The 18,570-nt window shown below is 35.9% G+C and overlaps 1 protein-coding gene across 3 annotated transcripts in view; it reads left to right on the top strand.

The window, feature by feature from the left end:
• Positions 1–18,027, top strand: part of NR1H4 (nuclear receptor subfamily 1 group H member 4) — a 62,110-nt gene extending 44,083 nt beyond the window's left edge. For all 3 annotated transcript variants that reach the window (XM_059404646.1, XM_059404645.1, XM_059404644.1), the window contains 5 exons: positions 906–1,004; positions 1,333–1,432; positions 5,352–5,498; positions 15,554–15,667; positions 17,724–18,027. In XM_059404646.1, the coding sequence (XP_059260629.1) occupies positions 906–1,004; positions 1,333–1,432; positions 5,352–5,498; positions 15,554–15,667; positions 17,724–17,962 (699 nt within the window). In that variant the 3' untranslated portion in view covers positions 17,963–18,027. The remainder of the gene's footprint in view (positions 1–905; positions 1,005–1,332; positions 1,433–5,351; positions 5,499–15,553; positions 15,668–17,723) is intronic.
• Positions 18,028–18,570: the final 543 nt, after the last annotated feature.

Here is an 18,570-nt window from a genome sequence, read left to right as displayed (position 1 = left end):
GAGCAACCTGAGACAAAATAGAGGAACAAAACAGCATTTTGGATGATTGGTTAAACACATGGTGATAATCCACAGAATATATGGGGAACTTTAATTTGCCAAAAGCTGAGAAAACAAAAATCCATGATTGTTTAAATCACACTCTTCTTAATGCTTATGATACTACTGACAAGGAAAACTTCATCCACAATTAGTTTTCCAAGTATAGTATTTCACATTCACTTCAGAAAAAAATACTTTCATATTATCTTGCCATAGGACATTCACACTTTGATATAAGGAAGCAAAGAGTTGACAAATTAACCATACTCTTCAAAAGATGCTAGTAGGGAGAAAGGGTTGTTCAGGGTCTGAACTGTGCAGATTGATGACTCTACTTCAAGGTTAGGCAAACACTTTTTTCTATAAAGAGTCAGATATTTTAGGCTTTGGCCATAGGTCTCCATGACAACTACTCAAGCCTGCCATTTTCGTGCAGAAGCAACATAGATAACACATAAACAAGTGAGTGTGGTTTGTTCCAATAGTCACAAAACCAGGTGGATTTGGTAGATGGGCCACAGTTTGCTCAGAATGCTCTTAAGTGTGGGACATTTTCCTTAGTGACTAAACCTTGAACTTTCACTGAACTTCCCTATGAATGGGCTTGATAGACTTCATATCCAGACTATCCTATATTCCCAAGAAGTACATGAAATGGATATTTTGTTACTCCTATTTTACAGATAAAAAAATCAACAACTTGGGAGACATTTAGTGAAAGGGTATAAGGCTTGCCCAAGGACCCAGAGTAAGCAATTACAGCACACAATTTCTGAAATTAGTTTATTCCAGATGGATGCACATATATGAAAGATGCCTTAAAACCACCTTCCCTAACACCTTTTATTTTTTTGCCAGTGTAGGAGAAAACTGAACTCACCCCAGATCAACAGAATCTTCTGCATTATATTATGGATTCATATAGCAAACAGAGGATGCCTCAGGAAATAACAAATAAAATTGTATGTACAAATACCTGAAAATAGTTTAAAGTTAATGTTTTCTGGAGCTTTTAGTATTTTGGAGATAGAATTTATATATAAATTTGTTATTTCTAAATGATTACAGCTGAGAATTTAGTTTATATGTTTAAACTTTTAGCAGCATTGAACAAAGAATAAGAGGTCTCATATCTGTCTAGGTGATAGTAATTGTTCTCTGGCAATCTGAAAAATATGAACTGAAATTTAAATTGTATTATCCAAATCTCATTCTTTAGTCTAATGATTTTGTGTTATTTATCCTTTTATCTGCTTATTAATCATTTGATTTTTTTTCCTTAAAATTTAGTTGAAAGAAGAATTCAGTGCAGAAGAAAACTTCCTCATTTTAACTGAAATGGCAACTAGTCATGTACAGATTCTTGTAGAATTCACAAAAAAACTGCCAGGTATTTTTATATGTAGATACTTTTTTGTTATACTGTGCAATATTCTTGTGACATTGAGAGAATCAGTTGTGTTTATTGTAAAGTAGGGATTATTTTACATCCGATTTAAATTAATGTGTCTAGCAATTATAGACATGAAATGTTAGAACATTTCATGTTCTATTTAATGTGTTAGAACATAAGATATGTGAACTCATAATAATTCTTCTAATTGATAAATTAAGAAATTGAGACTTTACAGATTTGTCATTCATCCATTTACTCATTTAAAAAGCATTTGTTGATACCTATTTCATGCTAAGTACCTAGCTATTACCTTCAAGGGGGTGTCTAAAGAAAGGCTATAATAAAAACAATTATATACAAAGTGCTGTTTGAACAGAGCAGAAGTGGTTGTTAATTGTATCTGAGAAAGATAGGGAGACTTCAAAGAAAACAATATTTTAATTGGGTCTAAAAGATAAAGCATTGGGGAGGGTATGGGATATAGTGAGTGCTGTGAAATGTGTAGGCCGGATGATTCACAGACCTGTACCCCTCAGGCAAATAATATATGTTAATAAAAATAATTAATAAAAAATTTTTAAAAAGATAAAGCAATTTTTTTTAAAGATTTTATTTATTTATTTGACAGAGAGAGATGACAAGCAGGCAGAGAGGCAGGCACAGAGAGAGGAGGAAGCAGGCTCCCTGCCGAGCAGAGAGCCCGATGCGGGACTCAATCCCAGGACTCCGAGATCATGACCTGAGCCGAAGGCAGTGGCTTAACCCACTGAGCCACCCAGGCACCCGATAAAGCGATTTTTTTGGTGGCACAGAAGAGAAGGAACCTCCCAAGTTGAAAAACCTGCTTGTGAAAATATAAAATATAAGGCATAAACAAAAATAGGATTTTTAGAGATGAAAGAGGAAAATTCAATGGGATTACAGCATAATGTGGTGGGTTCCTTGGTTAGACATAATGTAGTTGGTACCAGACTGATAAGGGCCTAACTAAGGAATTTAATCATCATTCCCTGGATTGTAGAGAGCTTTTGGTGCCTCTTTGTTGTTGTTGTTTGTGTTGACAGGAAAGTTATGGATTTATGTTATATAGATATGACTTGATCAGTTTTATATAAGATGGATTTGAATAGGGAGGGACCACGGAGGAGGGGTCATTTAGGATGCTACTGCAGAGGTCAAGGCAGAGGGCTTGAAATAAAACAACAGCAGTGGGAGACTGAAGAGAAAACAAAATGAAGAGAGATGCAAAAATTGACAGTACTTAATGAACAATTTTATTTGTGAAATGAGGGAGAGGAACTTATTCATAGTCATTTGGATGGTGCCAGTACAGAAACTGGAATTCAAGATTCTTGTCTCCCAGCTTCCCAATTCTTCCAACAATACTACCAATGCTATCTAAGCCAATACATTTAATTTGTTTCAGTGTTTTAAAAATATATTAGTACAATAGAATTCCATGATCTAGGAGAGTATAATTAATACCTTGTACAAGAGCATAACCTTGTAATATTAAATTACAGAAGGTAACTTCTGATGTAAGATTTTAATTAGGTTAATTTGTCTTCTTTTGCTGACATTATGCAGTTATTTTATTAAAGTGTCATGGATAGACATAAGCCTACATAAAACTCATAAAATGTGAGGAGAAAGTGTTCATTATCATTTTAACATTAATATTCTCTCATTTCTTTATTAACAACGAAAGAAGGACTTAATTTGTTATATGCTAATTAGGGCAGGCTTGATCAAAAGCAAGTGTATACAGGAGTGGAAAGTGTGGGAGGAGGAATTGGGAGAAAAGGAAAAATATAATGTTTTTGGTTGTTTGTGAAAAGAGAGTTTTTCAGTTCAAATTGTCTGTTGGTCTTGAACCACAAAATAATTGAAGAAAAAATTCTTCTTCATAGAATGTAGCTTATCTGAAAGCAACAGCAATAACTGACACATCTCTTTATTCCCCATGCTTAGACTAGTTCCTGAGGGGAGGAAAGAGTACAGTTAATGTATGTTTAATGGGTAAAGCAAGGGCACTGGCTGGCTCAGTGGAGAGAGCATGTGACTCTTGATTTGGGGGTTTTGAGTTTGAGCCCCAAATTTGGGGTAGAGATTATTTAAGAATAAACTTTTAAAAAATGAAAAATATTTAAAAACGTTTTAAAAAGAAAAAAAATAAAATACAGAAGGAAATAAAAAACACAAAACTCATGAGAAAAATTTTAGCAATAGTAACAATATAGTTAATATTTTAACAAAAATAATGGAAATGGCATTATTATAAATAGTAATAATAGTGCTGTAACTCCAAAAATGAAGGGGTTTTTGTGAAAGATAGATGAATTGTTTCATTCTGTAGTTCATTGAGCATAAACTGTGCCAGGCACTGTCCAGGGTGCTGGAGACCCTGCAGGCTTGGCTCCGGTCCTCAAAGGAGCTTTTCAATTCACCAACACAGTGATTCTTAATCCTTCACATTTCTCTCTTTTCTAAACTTCCACTGTTATTTAATACTTTTCTAAGCCATTTGGACCCTGATGATGTTAGTTTATTTTTATATGTGTTGTGTGTGTGTGTGTGTGTGTGTGTGTGTGTGTGTATACATGTGCATAGGAGCTTGTGTTGTTTTCCCATTTATTCAGTTATCTAATTATTCAACAAGTAATTCTTGGCTGTCAATTATGTGCCAGGCACTGGGAATACAAAAATGAAGAGAACGGCAAAGTCTCTGACTCCAAGAAGTTTATACTCTATTAGATGTGGCAGACAATTAGCAAATATGAATAATTTTATTATGTGAGGTAGTGGTAAACTCTATGAATAGAAAATAAAGCAGGTAGGAACCAGCAAATTCTGGGGGATATTATTTTAGTAGGATTACCTTGAAGCAGAGATCTGCATACAGTACATGTCTGTATACAGTGAGACATGGGGATAGCTGGAGAAGAGCATTTACCCTTGAGGCAAAACAACATACATGTTCATAGTAGAGCCCAGGGTCAGTGTGACTAGAGTGCGGTCAGTGAGGGGAAGGAGGAGGAAGAAATGATGTCAGAGAGGTAGCTGGGGACTATGGCATATAAGCCAGGATAAGGACATGTTCCTTCAGGTTATCAACTCATTCCCATATTTCTCTAATTTTTTTCTACCCTGTATGATAGATAGAGTGCTGAGCTCAGAGCAGATATCTTAACATGATCTTGATTGTTTTATTAATTTTTTTTGAAAATTCCCCCATTCTCCAGATTGACTAATGAGCCAGACAAATAATCCCTTAAATGTCTGGAATATATGTGAAAATTTTTTCTTTTTTTTCCTTTTTTTTTTCTTTATAATTTATTTATTTGACAGCGAGAGAGATCATAAGTAGGCAGAGAGAGAGAGAGGAGGGAAGCAGGCTCCCTGCCAAGCAGAGAGCCTCACATGGGACTGATGTGGGGCTCGATCTCAGGACCCAGGGATCATGACCTGAGCCAAAGGTAGAGGCTTTAACCCACTGAGCTACCCAGGGGCCCCTGAAGATTTTTTTCTGTTTTGTGGATGCTTCCATTCTGCAGAGTTAACTCCAAGACACCAGATGCGACTAATATAATAGCTCAAAGAGTATCTGTTTGCTTCTAATTTCTGAGGGTTGCTTCATCTGGATCTCTGCTCTGCCATAATATATATTTTTGGTGTGGGTCTGACATCCTTTTTTACCCAATTTATTCAACAAATTCTGCTTAATAAAGATAAAAGTCAACATCTATTTGGGAGAGAACAATAAGCACTTAATGGCTCAAACTACCCAACCTTAAAACAATTATAAAATCACTTTATGGAAATGTTTTATCAATGGGAATGATAACGATGATGAAATACTGTTATATAAAATTCACAATTCCCTCACACTGATTTGATTATCATCTTCATCCAGGATTTCAGACTTTGGACCATGAAGATCAAATTGCTTTGCTGAAGGGGTCTGCAGTTGAAGCTATGTTCCTGCGTTCAGCTGAGATTTTTAATAAGAAACTTCCAGCTGGACATGCTGACCTATTGGAAGAAAGAATTCGGAAGAGTGGTAAGTGATTTGGCTAATGGTAAAGAGTTTGTTCCTGCAAGTAAGAACTTGTACATCCCACAAGATAGGCGTCTTGTCTGTCTTATGCAAAGTTATGTGCCCATTGTGATTAGTATGGAGAATGGCTCTAAAAAGATATGTGTTAAATAGATGAGGCCTTTAGAGGGTTGGTTCAAAAATCCTTGTTGTATTAGCAAAATACTAAAAATACTCTTTGCTCTATATTAAGATTAAAGGTCGAAGGAAAAAATTTTTTTTAAAGTTCAGAAAACTACTCTGATAAAAACAGCATACAGGAGCTGAGGTTATTCAGTCCAAAAAAGATTCATTTGTTCAAAACCTTCACGTCTGAATGACCATGGATCAAACTATTATCTATCTCTATTCAAAGTAAAATAAAAGGAACTATTAATAGCAACATTTATACACCATTTACTAGGTTTTAGACACTGTTCTAAATACTTTACATATATGATTTCATCAAATCCTTGCAAAGTCCTCTGAATAAGTACTATTATTATTCAAATTTAGTAGATAAGGAAACTGACACAGAGAGTGCCTAATAACTTTTCCATCGACAGACAGGAAGTCTGACTTTAGAAGCCCTGTGTCTAAACTACTATGTTACACTGTCTCTCAAGAGACAAAATGAAATAATAGTACGAGTTGAACTTATTACAGAGGAATACTGGGACAGAAAGCACTAAGAGATATTGGAATGAATTTCCAGGAATTCTGTGCTATTTATCTTAGAATCTGAGTCTTAAAATAGTATAACTTTTCATTTACCTGAGAGACTTTATATATGGATTGGGAGAGAAGGGATGAATGAGATGAAATGATGGCTTAAGATCCTTTCTTCCCAAAGTATTATCTTTTTATGAATTACTAGAACAAGTTTAAATATTTATAAAATTAGTGATTTAGAATAGAGATTGGAAGGAAAGTTTTTAGGAACTTCTGCATTTGCAATATAAGGAAAATAATTGAAAATAATTTTTTTAAAAAACAGCCATCCCATAATTGTTGTGTTTTCTTCTCTTAAACACTGAAAGCATAATTATCATCATTGTTAGATTTAAAGGATACACATTTTACAAAGATGCATTCATTATTCAAATAAATCCACTAATTTATTAGTTTAACATATATTTAAGGGCAAGATACTGTGGAGGTAGTGAGAGGAATCAGGCATCTTTCTTCTCTTAGGAAGCTTATAGTCTAGTAGGGAGATGTGATCTGTACATTGATAGTTACAATAAAATGTGGAAGAGAAATGAGATGGGGTGACATCTTGTTGGTAAGGCTCTGGAAAGATTTCATTGGCAAGCTGGGCCTTAAATGATATTTTATGTGACTATTCAGAGTGGAGGTACAAGAGAAAAGGACCAGCAGAAACAAAGGACTGAGGCAGGGGAGTTCAGGTTATACACACAAAGAAGAATGAATATTTGAGTTTGATTAGATTAAAGGTTACATCAAAGGGAAATGGAATTTTTTAGAAGTCAGAATCAAATGTTTGAGGACCTTGAATGTTAGGCTAAAAGATGTATCCTTCATTTTCTAAGAAACAGGGAGACATTAAAGATTTTTGAGAAGGAGAGGAAAAATGCCAGTCATGCTTTACAAATCTGCCAGCAATGTTAGGATAAACCAGGATGGGAGACGCCTCTCAGGAGGCAAGAGGTTTCAAGAATGTGCTCCCAGAAGAAATGAAGAGAAGGGAAAGAGTCTGAGAAATACATTGTCAGAGATTTCCGCCCTTTGAAAGACAGTATATTAGTAAGAAATATGGGTTCTGGTTCTGGACAGATTTTATTTTACATTTTCTGGAACATAGTGGTGTGTGTGTGTGTGTGTGTGTGTGTGTGTGTGTGTGTGTGTGTTTTCACTCATCTGTGCATCTGTCCAGGCAGCTGGGGTAAGGGAGAAGGGTTGAATCAGGTAACCTCCACAGTACCATCCAGTTCTAATTAGTTCTTAACCAATCAGTTTTTCTGATTGCTGGGTTAACCCGTCACTTGGGCAGCTACTGAAGTATCTTGATTTTTTTTTTTATTGTGATAAGAACACTTAACATGAGATCTACACTATTAGCAAAAGTTTAAGTGTACAATACAGCATTTTTGCCTATAGGTATAATGTTGTAGAGCAGATATTCATCTCACTTAACTGAAGATTTATGCCCATTGAGTAGGAGGGGGAAATGAGTTACTAATTAGTAGGCATAATAAAGGAGATCTTTCTATTCAACAAGTATACATTGAATACTTGATTTGTGCCAAGCACTGCACAATTATTGAGGTATGGAGGTGAGGAATTATGATCTCTGTCCCCCGGGAGCTTACAAACTAATGGGGAAGATGTATAAGTTAAGAATTCCTAAACAATGTGCAGTGTAATAGGGACTATGAGGGATGTATATGCAAAATGAAACTGAAGCAGAAAGATGTGCTTGACTTCCCTGAGTCTACATGGTGAGTCAGAAAAGGCTTACAAAGTTGACAAGTGAACCATGGAGGATTGTTGTGAACTCATCATGCCACAAAAGTCTGAGAAGGGTACTCCAACAGCTATAGCCATTAAATAGTAATACAGAAATTTAAAGTGCAAAAATGTGGAGGTGTGAGAGCATCCATGTGTTAGATCCACAAATACTGTGACATTGCTGAAAAATAGTATTTTTGAAGGTGAAATGTAATAATGCTAGATTTTTAAGGACCTTGAACACCACAAAAATAGATTAGTGTAGTTCCTGTATAATGAGTCTTGTAATGGTCTGAGCATATATGACATGACCATAGAAGTACTGTAGAAAGGTCTTTCAAGCAGTAATATGAAGGAACTTTTACAGGGATTGAGACAAGTCTATAAGGAAATCAATGCAATAACTAGGTGAGAAATGGTGAGGATCTTGCAGGTTAAAAACAGGTAAAAAATAGGAAAAAAACTTGCTTGATTAATGTAGGTTTCAGAACTTGTGATTTTGCAAGTTTCAGAAAAGTTCCAGAATGAAGTTTTCTAGAATGCAAACTATATAAATAACTACGTGTGTCTCTGGTTCATAAATAGATTACTTTACCCAAACATCAACCACATATTGTGACAATAAAAACCATCGAAACTCACATTCTGCTTCATATTTTATTATCTATAATGATGCTTCCATTTATTAATATTTATGAATTTGCTTCTCCCAGTGGATTTTCAGAGCATTGCCTCTTCCATACACCACATAAAAACCTGATCTTGCAAGATGACCTTTCAGAATAACTTTTTATTCTTATGCAAATATAACACATTCTTCTATTGTACATTTAATTCTAGAGAAACATAGCATCTCAAAGTTGCCCTGACTATGCCTACAGAACTCTTTAAAGAATATAATGTGAAATTTAATTTCTTGTTCTTCAAATTTGTACTCTTTTGTTTGCTATTATTAAATTCCAATTACATACACAAAAGTACTGTCTCCTGAGATACATTTACTTAATGAGAGCTATAGTGCTTATTTGTATTAATTGAAGCTTCAGAATATTATATCTGACATAACTTGTGGTTGGGTTATTTCTATATAATTCTAGTGCCTCAATTATATTATTTCTAATGTACTATTATGCAAACTAGGTTTTAAAGCTGAAATATTTGTTAAAACTAGAAATAATCATATGATACCATAAAATATGACAGCACTGAAATTGCTAACATTGAATGAGTTTACATTTTAACATTAAGGAAATTAGCAATAACTTTTCACAGACCATGAAACTTGTTCTGTTAACTTCAAATATAACCTCTGAAACATATTTTTTGGCTTTTTTTTATTCCCATAACAGACATAAATGAAATATCCAATCCCTAAGTGTTTATCAGGATGACAGTATATCTTAGGATTTTGCAGTTGTTAACTTATATACACATCATCTTACGTATATTCTCAATGGTCCCCAAAGGTGGGTTTTACACTCCTGTTTTATAGATGAGGAAACAGTCTTAGAGAAGCTAATTGACCTGCACAGTGTTGCATAGCTAATCAGCAGATTGCCAGGAGATGAATGCAATTGATCTAACTCAAAACCCGGTGCTCTTTCTATATGTTGCACCTGTCACTCACCATGGTCTAATATTTGCTCTACTATCCGCTAGTAGGGAATGCAAAGACCTAGTAAAACACAGTTCCTGCCCTTTGGTTGAGAGGGAACATATAAGGAGCAGGTAGCTATTTGAAATTGGCTTTAGGTAAATGATAAAGTGAATAGAATCAGGGAGATCAGAGAAATGAGAGATCCTTATCAGCATGATGGAGTTGTAGCTGGTTTATGGTAGCATGGTCAAGTGTACTCTATACCTTACTTATTTTTCTGCTTTTTAACTACACATAATTTCATTGCCTTAGCTTTGGCTACAAATGGAAACAATTCTAAGAACTAACTTTTCTAAAGAGGATGATGTAAGCTGATTGTCAGTTGAGATACTGACTTTGAAGAAAGGGCTGGAAATGTTAAGAACAAATAACAGAATATTTATAAGAAAAGTAAAATGCATAAATCAAAATTTGGAGCCCTTTACACCACATTTTGCTTTTCAAATTGATTATGTAATAATTATATTATTATAATAATTATATTGGCATAGACCAATGGGGGTTCAATCTGTAGGAAAAAGGCATTTTCAAAATAAAAGAAAGTATTAAATTAATATAGGAGTCAGCATTTTCATTGGCTCTCAGCTGTATTCAGTAAGCCTTTTATACTTGACCAGTATTGGACAATATGTATTTATTTATGTATCTGTTTCTTCCATTAGTCTGTTGACTGCTAGAATGTTATTCCCAGCATTATCACAGTGCCTGGGGCACCGCTGTTGTCAAAAATTGGTGAATTTTGTTGAGATGATTTAGAACCTGACGATCCAAACCCTGGCAACTCCTAAGCACCAGTGAAATATAATTTAGCCACATAACCTTAGCCACTAGGACTAATGGGAAGCACGTTATTTATTAAATATTTCAAATATTTTATTTTGAAAGTAGTAATTTTTTTGAATTGCTAATTTGATGGCAACTTTTAACTTAAAGCCAACAGCATGGCACAAATGACTGACAGGGTAGAATTTGGCAGTTGAAGTAGAGGTTAGGGTCCAAGCTTTTAACATCTGAGAATGTTTCCATGTCCTAAGGGCATCCCTTGCCCCCATGATGTCTCACAACTATGTCACCTTTGTCACAAGGAACTAACAAAACAGAATATTGCCCAATTTAACAAACATTTGTTCGTCGTTATCATGTCTCCAGCAGGATGCTGATTACTGAGTAGAGCACCTTTAAGTAGTCAGGCAGTGTGTCAGGCACAGGGAGTACGATGTTGGTTCCTATTCTCAAAGTTTTGTTTTTTCTGGTATTTCACACTCCATTGGGAAGGAGAGATATGAATTGTGATACATGCATAGAAATAAACGTAGAGAAGAAAACAACTAATTCTGCTTCACTGTGACAGGGAAAGCTCCACAGAGGAAGCAAAATTTGAGTGTTGTCTTGAAACATGAGTGGTGTGTCCTAGCCTAATAGGGATCCTGCCTTATATTTCAAGCAAAAAAGCATGAAGACTAAAAATGTATCTTATTTGGTAGAGGAACTATCTGTTAGGATGCCCTTGGCTGATGATCATAGAAAATCCAGTTCAATATAACTTAAACAGTAAGGACATTAGCTCAAATGAGAAACCCAGAGGAAGGGTGGCAGCAGAATTGGTTAATGAAGTTGCTCAGCAGGTTATCAGAAAGACAAGTCTTTTTCAAAACTTCTGCTCTGCGATCCTTGGTGTATTAGCTTTACCCTCAGGCTGATTCTCTTCCTGGCCACAGCATTTCCAGGCATCACATCCAGGGGCAACTGTGCCCAAAGGAAAAAGAAACTTCAGAAAGGAAATTAATGACCTCTTCCTGAATATAGAAATCTTTCTTGAGACCTCCCAAGTAGACTCTCCTTTGCCTCAGTAGCCAGAATTGTACTGTTGCTGACTATACCAACAGTGGCTGGACCTTGGGCTGGAGCTTCCATCTTTTCCTCTGCAATAGCACATTGGCCATGGCACTGGAGGGGAAGAGAGGTAGAGAAGTGTAGACTGACATAATTCGGCTCCAGGAACCAAGAGTTTCTGTCATTACCTCACAGGGAAACTACTGGGATGGAGAGAGTTTTATAAGGAAAGTGGAAGGCAAACATTGCTTTGTGGGGCATGTCAGAGACTTATACCTTAACTTCTATGCTATGGGGTGGTGCCCTTTCTAGGAAAATGTCAAATTACATGGTTTTGAGCAAAAAGCATCATTTTTAGTAAGATTCTTGGTCTATCTTGATCCCATCATTTATAATAAATCAGATAGAGGTGTTTAAAATACCAGGAATGTTGTCTTATATACTATCTTGTATCACATACACACATCCCTCTGCTTTATTTTTTTTTTTAAAGATTTTTAAAATTTATTTGACAGACAGAGATCACGACTAGGCAGAGAGGTAGGCAGAGAGAGAGAGGAGGAAGCAGGCTCCCTGCAGAACAGAGAGCCTGATGCGGGGCTCTATCCCAGGACCCTGAGATCATAACCTGAGCCGAAGGCAGAGGCTTTAACCCACTCTCTGCTTTATTTTTTGTCCCCAGTTAAAATTTGGAAGTTTAATTTGGAAATAAAAGACATTTACAATTCAAAATAACTTAAAATAGCATAGAGTTGATTCTATCAAGTAGTTTTTCTCTGACTGTTTCTGATTAATGAACAATTAATTGTTCAGTTACATACCTCTTTCTCTAGAAAGGTAAAACAAGAAACAGAGAAGCAGAGACACACTTTTTTTTTTTTTAAACAACTATGCCCTTTTCCATAGTAGTCTTTGTTGTTAAATTAGAAAATAGCCCCACCTTGTGGCCAAAAATCAGCTAATTGGGTAAAGAAACAAAAAATGAAACAGACTTAAATCTCCAGAAAGGAGGAGGCAGGAAAACAAGAAAAGATTGCCCCTTCGGAATGATATTATTATTACATTTCCTAAGTTAGAAATTGCTGGTTCATAAAACTTAAAGTACCCCTTTGTTGATGGTGCTCCAGTTAATTCTGATTATTAACTTCAATTCTAAAAGCAGATTTATATTTGATCTATGCTATAAGAAATTATTTTTAATTCTACTATTTTCTATATTTTCACTATATTCACTGTTAGCTTGTACAATATATACAATATAAACAATCATAACAAATATCTTTACCTCTTTTTTCCTCAAAAGTATTAGCTATAGTTAGATAACTAATGGACGTAACATTTTTGTAAGGTTAATGGATATTTAGAAAGACAAAATAGGAAATTAGGTAGTCAAATATGTTTTCTAAAAATTAAATATTTTCAAATCAACCACCTTTAATATTATCATCAATCTTTGTATGCTATTTTAAAATATAGCATGGAGTTATTATTTCAGGTAGCCACAAATGATGGGTGTAGTCCCTGAATGCTGAGGAAAGCCTAAAGACTGCCATTTTTCTTTTTTAAAGTAAAAAAGAACATCCTTACCAGGAAAATATAGATCTTAGTTTAGCTTTAACAAGTTTTCAGTGTTTTAGAAAAACACTGAAGCAGATCACTGATCAGCCAATTTATATTAATCTCTAGGGAGGTCCAGAATGTAAAAATAAAACAAAAACATAGCTCTGTAAACACAAAAGTAAATGAGCTGTCTAACTAAAATTGAGATAAACTGAGATAAAAATGAATTAATGAACTAACATTGATCTAATTTCTTAAATAACAATAATAGTATTTGTGCTAACATTCATTGAGGGTTTGCTATCAACCAGGCATTATGCTAAGCACTCCACATATATTATCTCATATAATGCTATTGTTATAATTCACATTTCACAGATGAAGACACTGAGGCTTATAGAATTTAAGTATTGTGACCAACATGGAGTCATAGATCAGATTTCAAACTGAGCTGGCTCACTAACTCTTAACCTCCTCACTAATTCTTAACCCGGACTGATATTCCCAGGCTCGCAACCTTCTAGATTTTAAGTTGTGTCTAGTTTGGTTGTGGGTATTCAGCTCAATCTGTAAAAGCTGGAATCTTCCACATGATGCAATACCCAAGTTGCTTAACAAAGACACTACTGTTAAGAGAGCCCCCTGGGGTCGATTAAAGAATCAAAAGTCAAGGGGAAAGAAGAGTGTGGCATTTGGACTAAAAAGAGAGAAAGGCCACGGATTCAGTTCCGGAAGACTCTTTAGATTATTCTAAAGGCAAGGATTTGGACTTTCTGATTCTGCGAAGCGTAATATTATATGAAAATTGTTCTCTTTAGGGTCTGGAATCCAGCTGCATTCTGGTTTGGTTTGGCCAAAGCTGTATGGCTCCAGGTCTGGTTGGAGATGGAATAGAGCAGTCCATTTTTGTGTGGACCAACTCTGGGAAATTCATCCTCATCTTAATTCATCCATAAATCACATCACAGTCTCTCTCTCTCTCTTTTTTAATTTCCATGGTCTTTTTCTTTTTCTTCTTCTCCTTCTCCTCCCCTTCTCTTCCTCCTGTTCCTTGTCCTCTTCCTCCTCCTTTTTTTCTCTATAATTCCTTAATCACAGCTCTTCTGGAGTGGAGCCATGCACAGAACAGATCCAGAATTAATACTTGTTGAAAGACTGTAGGAAGTGACACAAAGGAGTCCTAAGTTACGAAGAAGTGCCAGCTAGATAAAGGAGAAGGAGACTATTCCAAGTAGAGAGAATGTGAAAACTGGGCGATGTGAGTTATTTAGAAAGCTCTGAGTAGCTAAACATGGCTGGAGTAAAGGCTGTGTGATAGAAAGGTCAGGCAGCTTAGTGACCGCTAAGAGCCAGAACTCTGGAGCCTGCTAGTTTCGAATCCCGCTTCCACCTCTCACCAACTGTGTGTCTTTGGGTGAATTATCTAACTTCTTGGTGACTATCTCATAGGGTATTAGGAAGACTGAATTGAGGAGACAAAATGTGATTTAAATGTTAAGATTCTGGGACTAAACTGAAGACAGGAAGACCAATGAGGAGGCAGGTGTAGTAATCCAAATGAAAAGAAAGGACTTAAACAAAATCAATTCCAGGTGCCACAGAAAGAAGAGAGAGCACCCAGGGAGAGGTAGCAGGTCAAATCATAGGACTCACACCTGCCAGAGTTAAGAGGGAGGACTGAGTCTCAGTTGTCAGGCAGGGGCAGCTGGTGGGTGAAGGTATCAGTAATTGAGAATGGGAATTGAGGAAGGGGATGGATTTGGAGGAAGATGGGGAGTTTAGTTCTGTACATGATATTTTTGATTTTGGATGTATTGACTTTGAAGAGAACAGCGAAGTACCCATGCCCTAGTAGGCAATGCAACTCTGAGAAGAACCCTAGCTGATGTATTAAATGTAGATGTTTATACCTCTGGACTTAGGAACAACAATTTTTGTTCCTTGTTTAAGATGCTGCCTATACCTTGATTATAGATATTAATATTAAAAAGATTAAAACATATCTAGAAAATGGTTGGGAGATTCTTTGGGCAATTTGAGAATATTGTCATTTACTGGCGAATAGTTGTGACTGAAACAAAGGCTCTGCTGAGGGCAACTGGGTGGCTCAGTCAGTTAAGTGTCCGTCTTTTGCTCAGGTCATGATCCCAGAGTCCTGAGATCGAGCCCCACATTGCTCCTTGTTCAGAGTGGAGCCTGCTTCTCCTGCTTCCTTTGCCTGCCACTCCTCTTGCTCGTGCTCTCTCTCTCTCTCTCAAGTAAATGGAAAAAAAAAAAAAAAGGCACTGCTGAAATTAGGAACACATAAATCACTGATTAGGTGATATTTTGAGGATTTTGTTAATTGACCTTCTTTGCAATGACCTGCCTTTGACTGGAGCCATAATATACAGTCATTATTTATACATTTGTGCATAAATATTAACGTGTGTGTGTATACAAGGTGTCTATAGTTCTATACTTTTTTTCATTTAAAAATTTTGTTATGCCTCTGCAATTTTTCATCTTTCCACCATAGGTATCTCTGATGAATACATAACACCTATGTTTAGTTTTTATAAAAGTGTTGCAGAATTGAAAATGACTCAAGAAGAGTATGCTCTGCTTACGGCAATTGTTATCCTCTCTCCAGGTAATTTTGTTGCTACATTTTTATTTATTTATTTATTTTTTTAAAAAGAATTTATTTGTTTATTTGACAACAGAAATCACAAGTAGGCAGAGAGGCAGACAGAGAGGGAAGCAAGTGCTCTGTTGAGCAGAGAGCCCCGTGTGGGGCTCCATCCCAGGACCCTGGGATCATGACCTGAGCTGAAGGCAGAGGTTTTAACCCACTGAGCCACCCAGGTGCCCGCTACATTTTTATTTTTATGCCATTTGTTTGTTCTACTCCCTCTCCAATGTAATAGTAATAATGTTTCTTTAAAGAAAATCTGGAAGACACAGCAGTGCAAAGAAAAAGTAAAATGGCCTGTAATCCCACCACTCAAATGAAATCATTGTTAATATTTCAGTGTAGTTCTTCTCAACCTTTATTCTAAACATAGTACTCGTTCATTGAATAATTGCATTTTGAACACATACCATGCATTAAACATGGTTCCAAACACGGGGGTGTACAGCAGTAAAGAAACAGGCAGGAGACAGCTGCATGGAGCTTGCGTTCCAATAGGGTGAGAAAGATAACAAATGAGGAGACAAAAATAATTTTCAGGAGGTGGTAATGTTAAATATATATATAATATAGATGATAAATTTTATAATTTAATTTATATATCATATTATAATTATATATGTATTTTCATATAATTTTTGTTTTATATAATATATAAAATAAGTAAGTATATATTTTATATAATACATACTTATATATAATTTAATTTATATATTGAGTTATAATTATATAGTATAAAATTTATAAATAATATTTATATAAAATATATAAAGATATATGTTTTATATATCTTTATTATATATTTATATTATATATTAATATATTTATATTATATATATTTATATATATGTAAAGGTGAGGATATAAGGAAAGAAAGTGGCAGCAGGATGTTGCTATAATTAGTAGTCAGGAAAGGCTTTTCTAAGGGTTTGATATTTGAACAGGAACCTAAACGGAATTACATACTTTTTAACACAATAGAGCACATATTGTCTTTTTTTTAAGTTTATTTTCCCATGTCATTAAAAATTATACTAGCAATGGGATGCCTGGGTGGCTCAGTTGGTTAAGCATCTGACTCTTGATTGTAGCTCAGGTCATGATCTCAGCGTTGTGAGATTGAGCCCCTGTTAGGCTCTGTGCTAGGCATGGAGCCGCCTCAGATTCTTTCTCTGCCTCTCCCCCTACCTCCTGTGTGCACACGCATGTGTTCTCTCTTTCTCTCTCTCAAAAAAAAAAAAAAATTTATATATATATATATCAGTAAAATTTGTTGTAATATATGTCTCCATCATATTGATATACAATCATTTACTGGTTAACATTGTTGGGTCCCCCAATAATGGGTCCATGGTCAAAGGAGTGAGACTGATACAGAGCGAAGGTCAAGCAAAGCTTTATTTTGTGCCAAGCATCAAGAATCAAACCAACCATCAAACAGACCTTACAGATAGGGCGACCCCTCCCTGCCTCACAGACTAACTTTTATAGAGAAAAGGCTATGTTGTTGGGCCTGGCCACACACAGATGGCGAGTGAGATTGTAACAGTCATGCTAGGTCACACATATGTGACCAGTTGAATTACAATTTACCCTATAGTAGACATTTGAACTAGCCTATCACCTTGGTGTGAATTGGCGCCCAAAAGGTGGGGCCCGACTCCTTGGTAGCTAGGGAGACCTTATGCATGTTTTACTGATTGGATGTCTCTACCTGACCTGACTCATCCCTGCATTCGGGCTGTTATCTCCACCTGACCTGACCCACCCTTGTATTTGGGTTTTGTTACCTGGGACTGGTTTCTTGGACTTGCTTTTAAGTAAGGGCGGGGGGCAGGGTCAGTTTAAGTTTTACTGCATAAACAACAAAATGGCTGTTTAACCGGGGTGGGGCCACTCTGGCTAAATAGGCCCTTACATTTACATCGCAAGCAAGTTACTGTTGCTACAGTTACGCCAAATTAATACTTCCCCACTCTTTAATTTTGTCTTTTTATCTTAAACCTCAAAACAGACAGACAATACATAAAGGACAGAGAAGCGGTAGAGAAGCTCCAGGAACCACTGCTTGATGTGCTCCAGAAGTTGTGTAAGATTTATCAGCCCGGAAATCCTCAACATTTTGCCTGTCTCCTGGGTCGCTTGACTGAGCTGCGGACATTTAATCATCACCACGCAGAGATGCTGATGTCCTGGAGAGTAAATGACCACAAGTTTACCCCACTTCTTTGCGAAATCTGGGATGTGCAGTGATGAACACTGCAGGGGCAACAGCATCTAGCTCTTGATTTTCCTCATAATATAAATCTGATGTACAACTTTCTTTTATTTCATTTGTACCTGGTCTCACACAAGAATTTTGACAAATATTTATGCAGTAATTCCATAACTTCCACAGTTGTAAATATAGAGCTAGATAGAATGAGTTTCTTTACATTGTATTTTATAAGGCTTCCGGGAATCTTTTGTTTAACTGGCATGCCCTGTTTGCCTAACTAAATGGATCACTCTTTACCTCTATCTGTTAAAATAGGGAAGATTTCATTTTGCTCTTTATCTTACCTTATTTGCATACATTTTATCAAAGAGCTGGTTTCAATTTTGGCAATAAACTGAACATAATGGCAACAGGCTTTTCTTCTGGAACAAAATTTGAAAAATATACAAACTCATTTCTTTAAATGGTGAATCACATCCTAAGGGGCCCGGTGTGTATCTGGGAGGTGGGGTGCGGGGTGGGTGGGTGAAGGGTAATTTACAAAAAGATAAACTCTCACAACACAGAGGGTGTTTTTCTCATCCCTGGAGAAGTCCTGGAGAATATTCATTTATTTGTAATAGCCCTTGGATTGGTTCATTTT

The sequence above is a fragment of the Mustela nigripes genome, chromosome 6, assembly GCF_022355385.1.
Source record: "Mustela nigripes isolate SB6536 chromosome 6, MUSNIG.SB6536, whole genome shotgun sequence".
Classification (NCBI taxonomy): Eukaryota; Metazoa; Chordata; class Mammalia; order Carnivora; family Mustelidae; genus Mustela; species Mustela nigripes.
The sequence above is the reverse complement of the archived record's forward strand: the minus strand, read 5'-3'. Positions and strand labels throughout refer to the sequence as shown.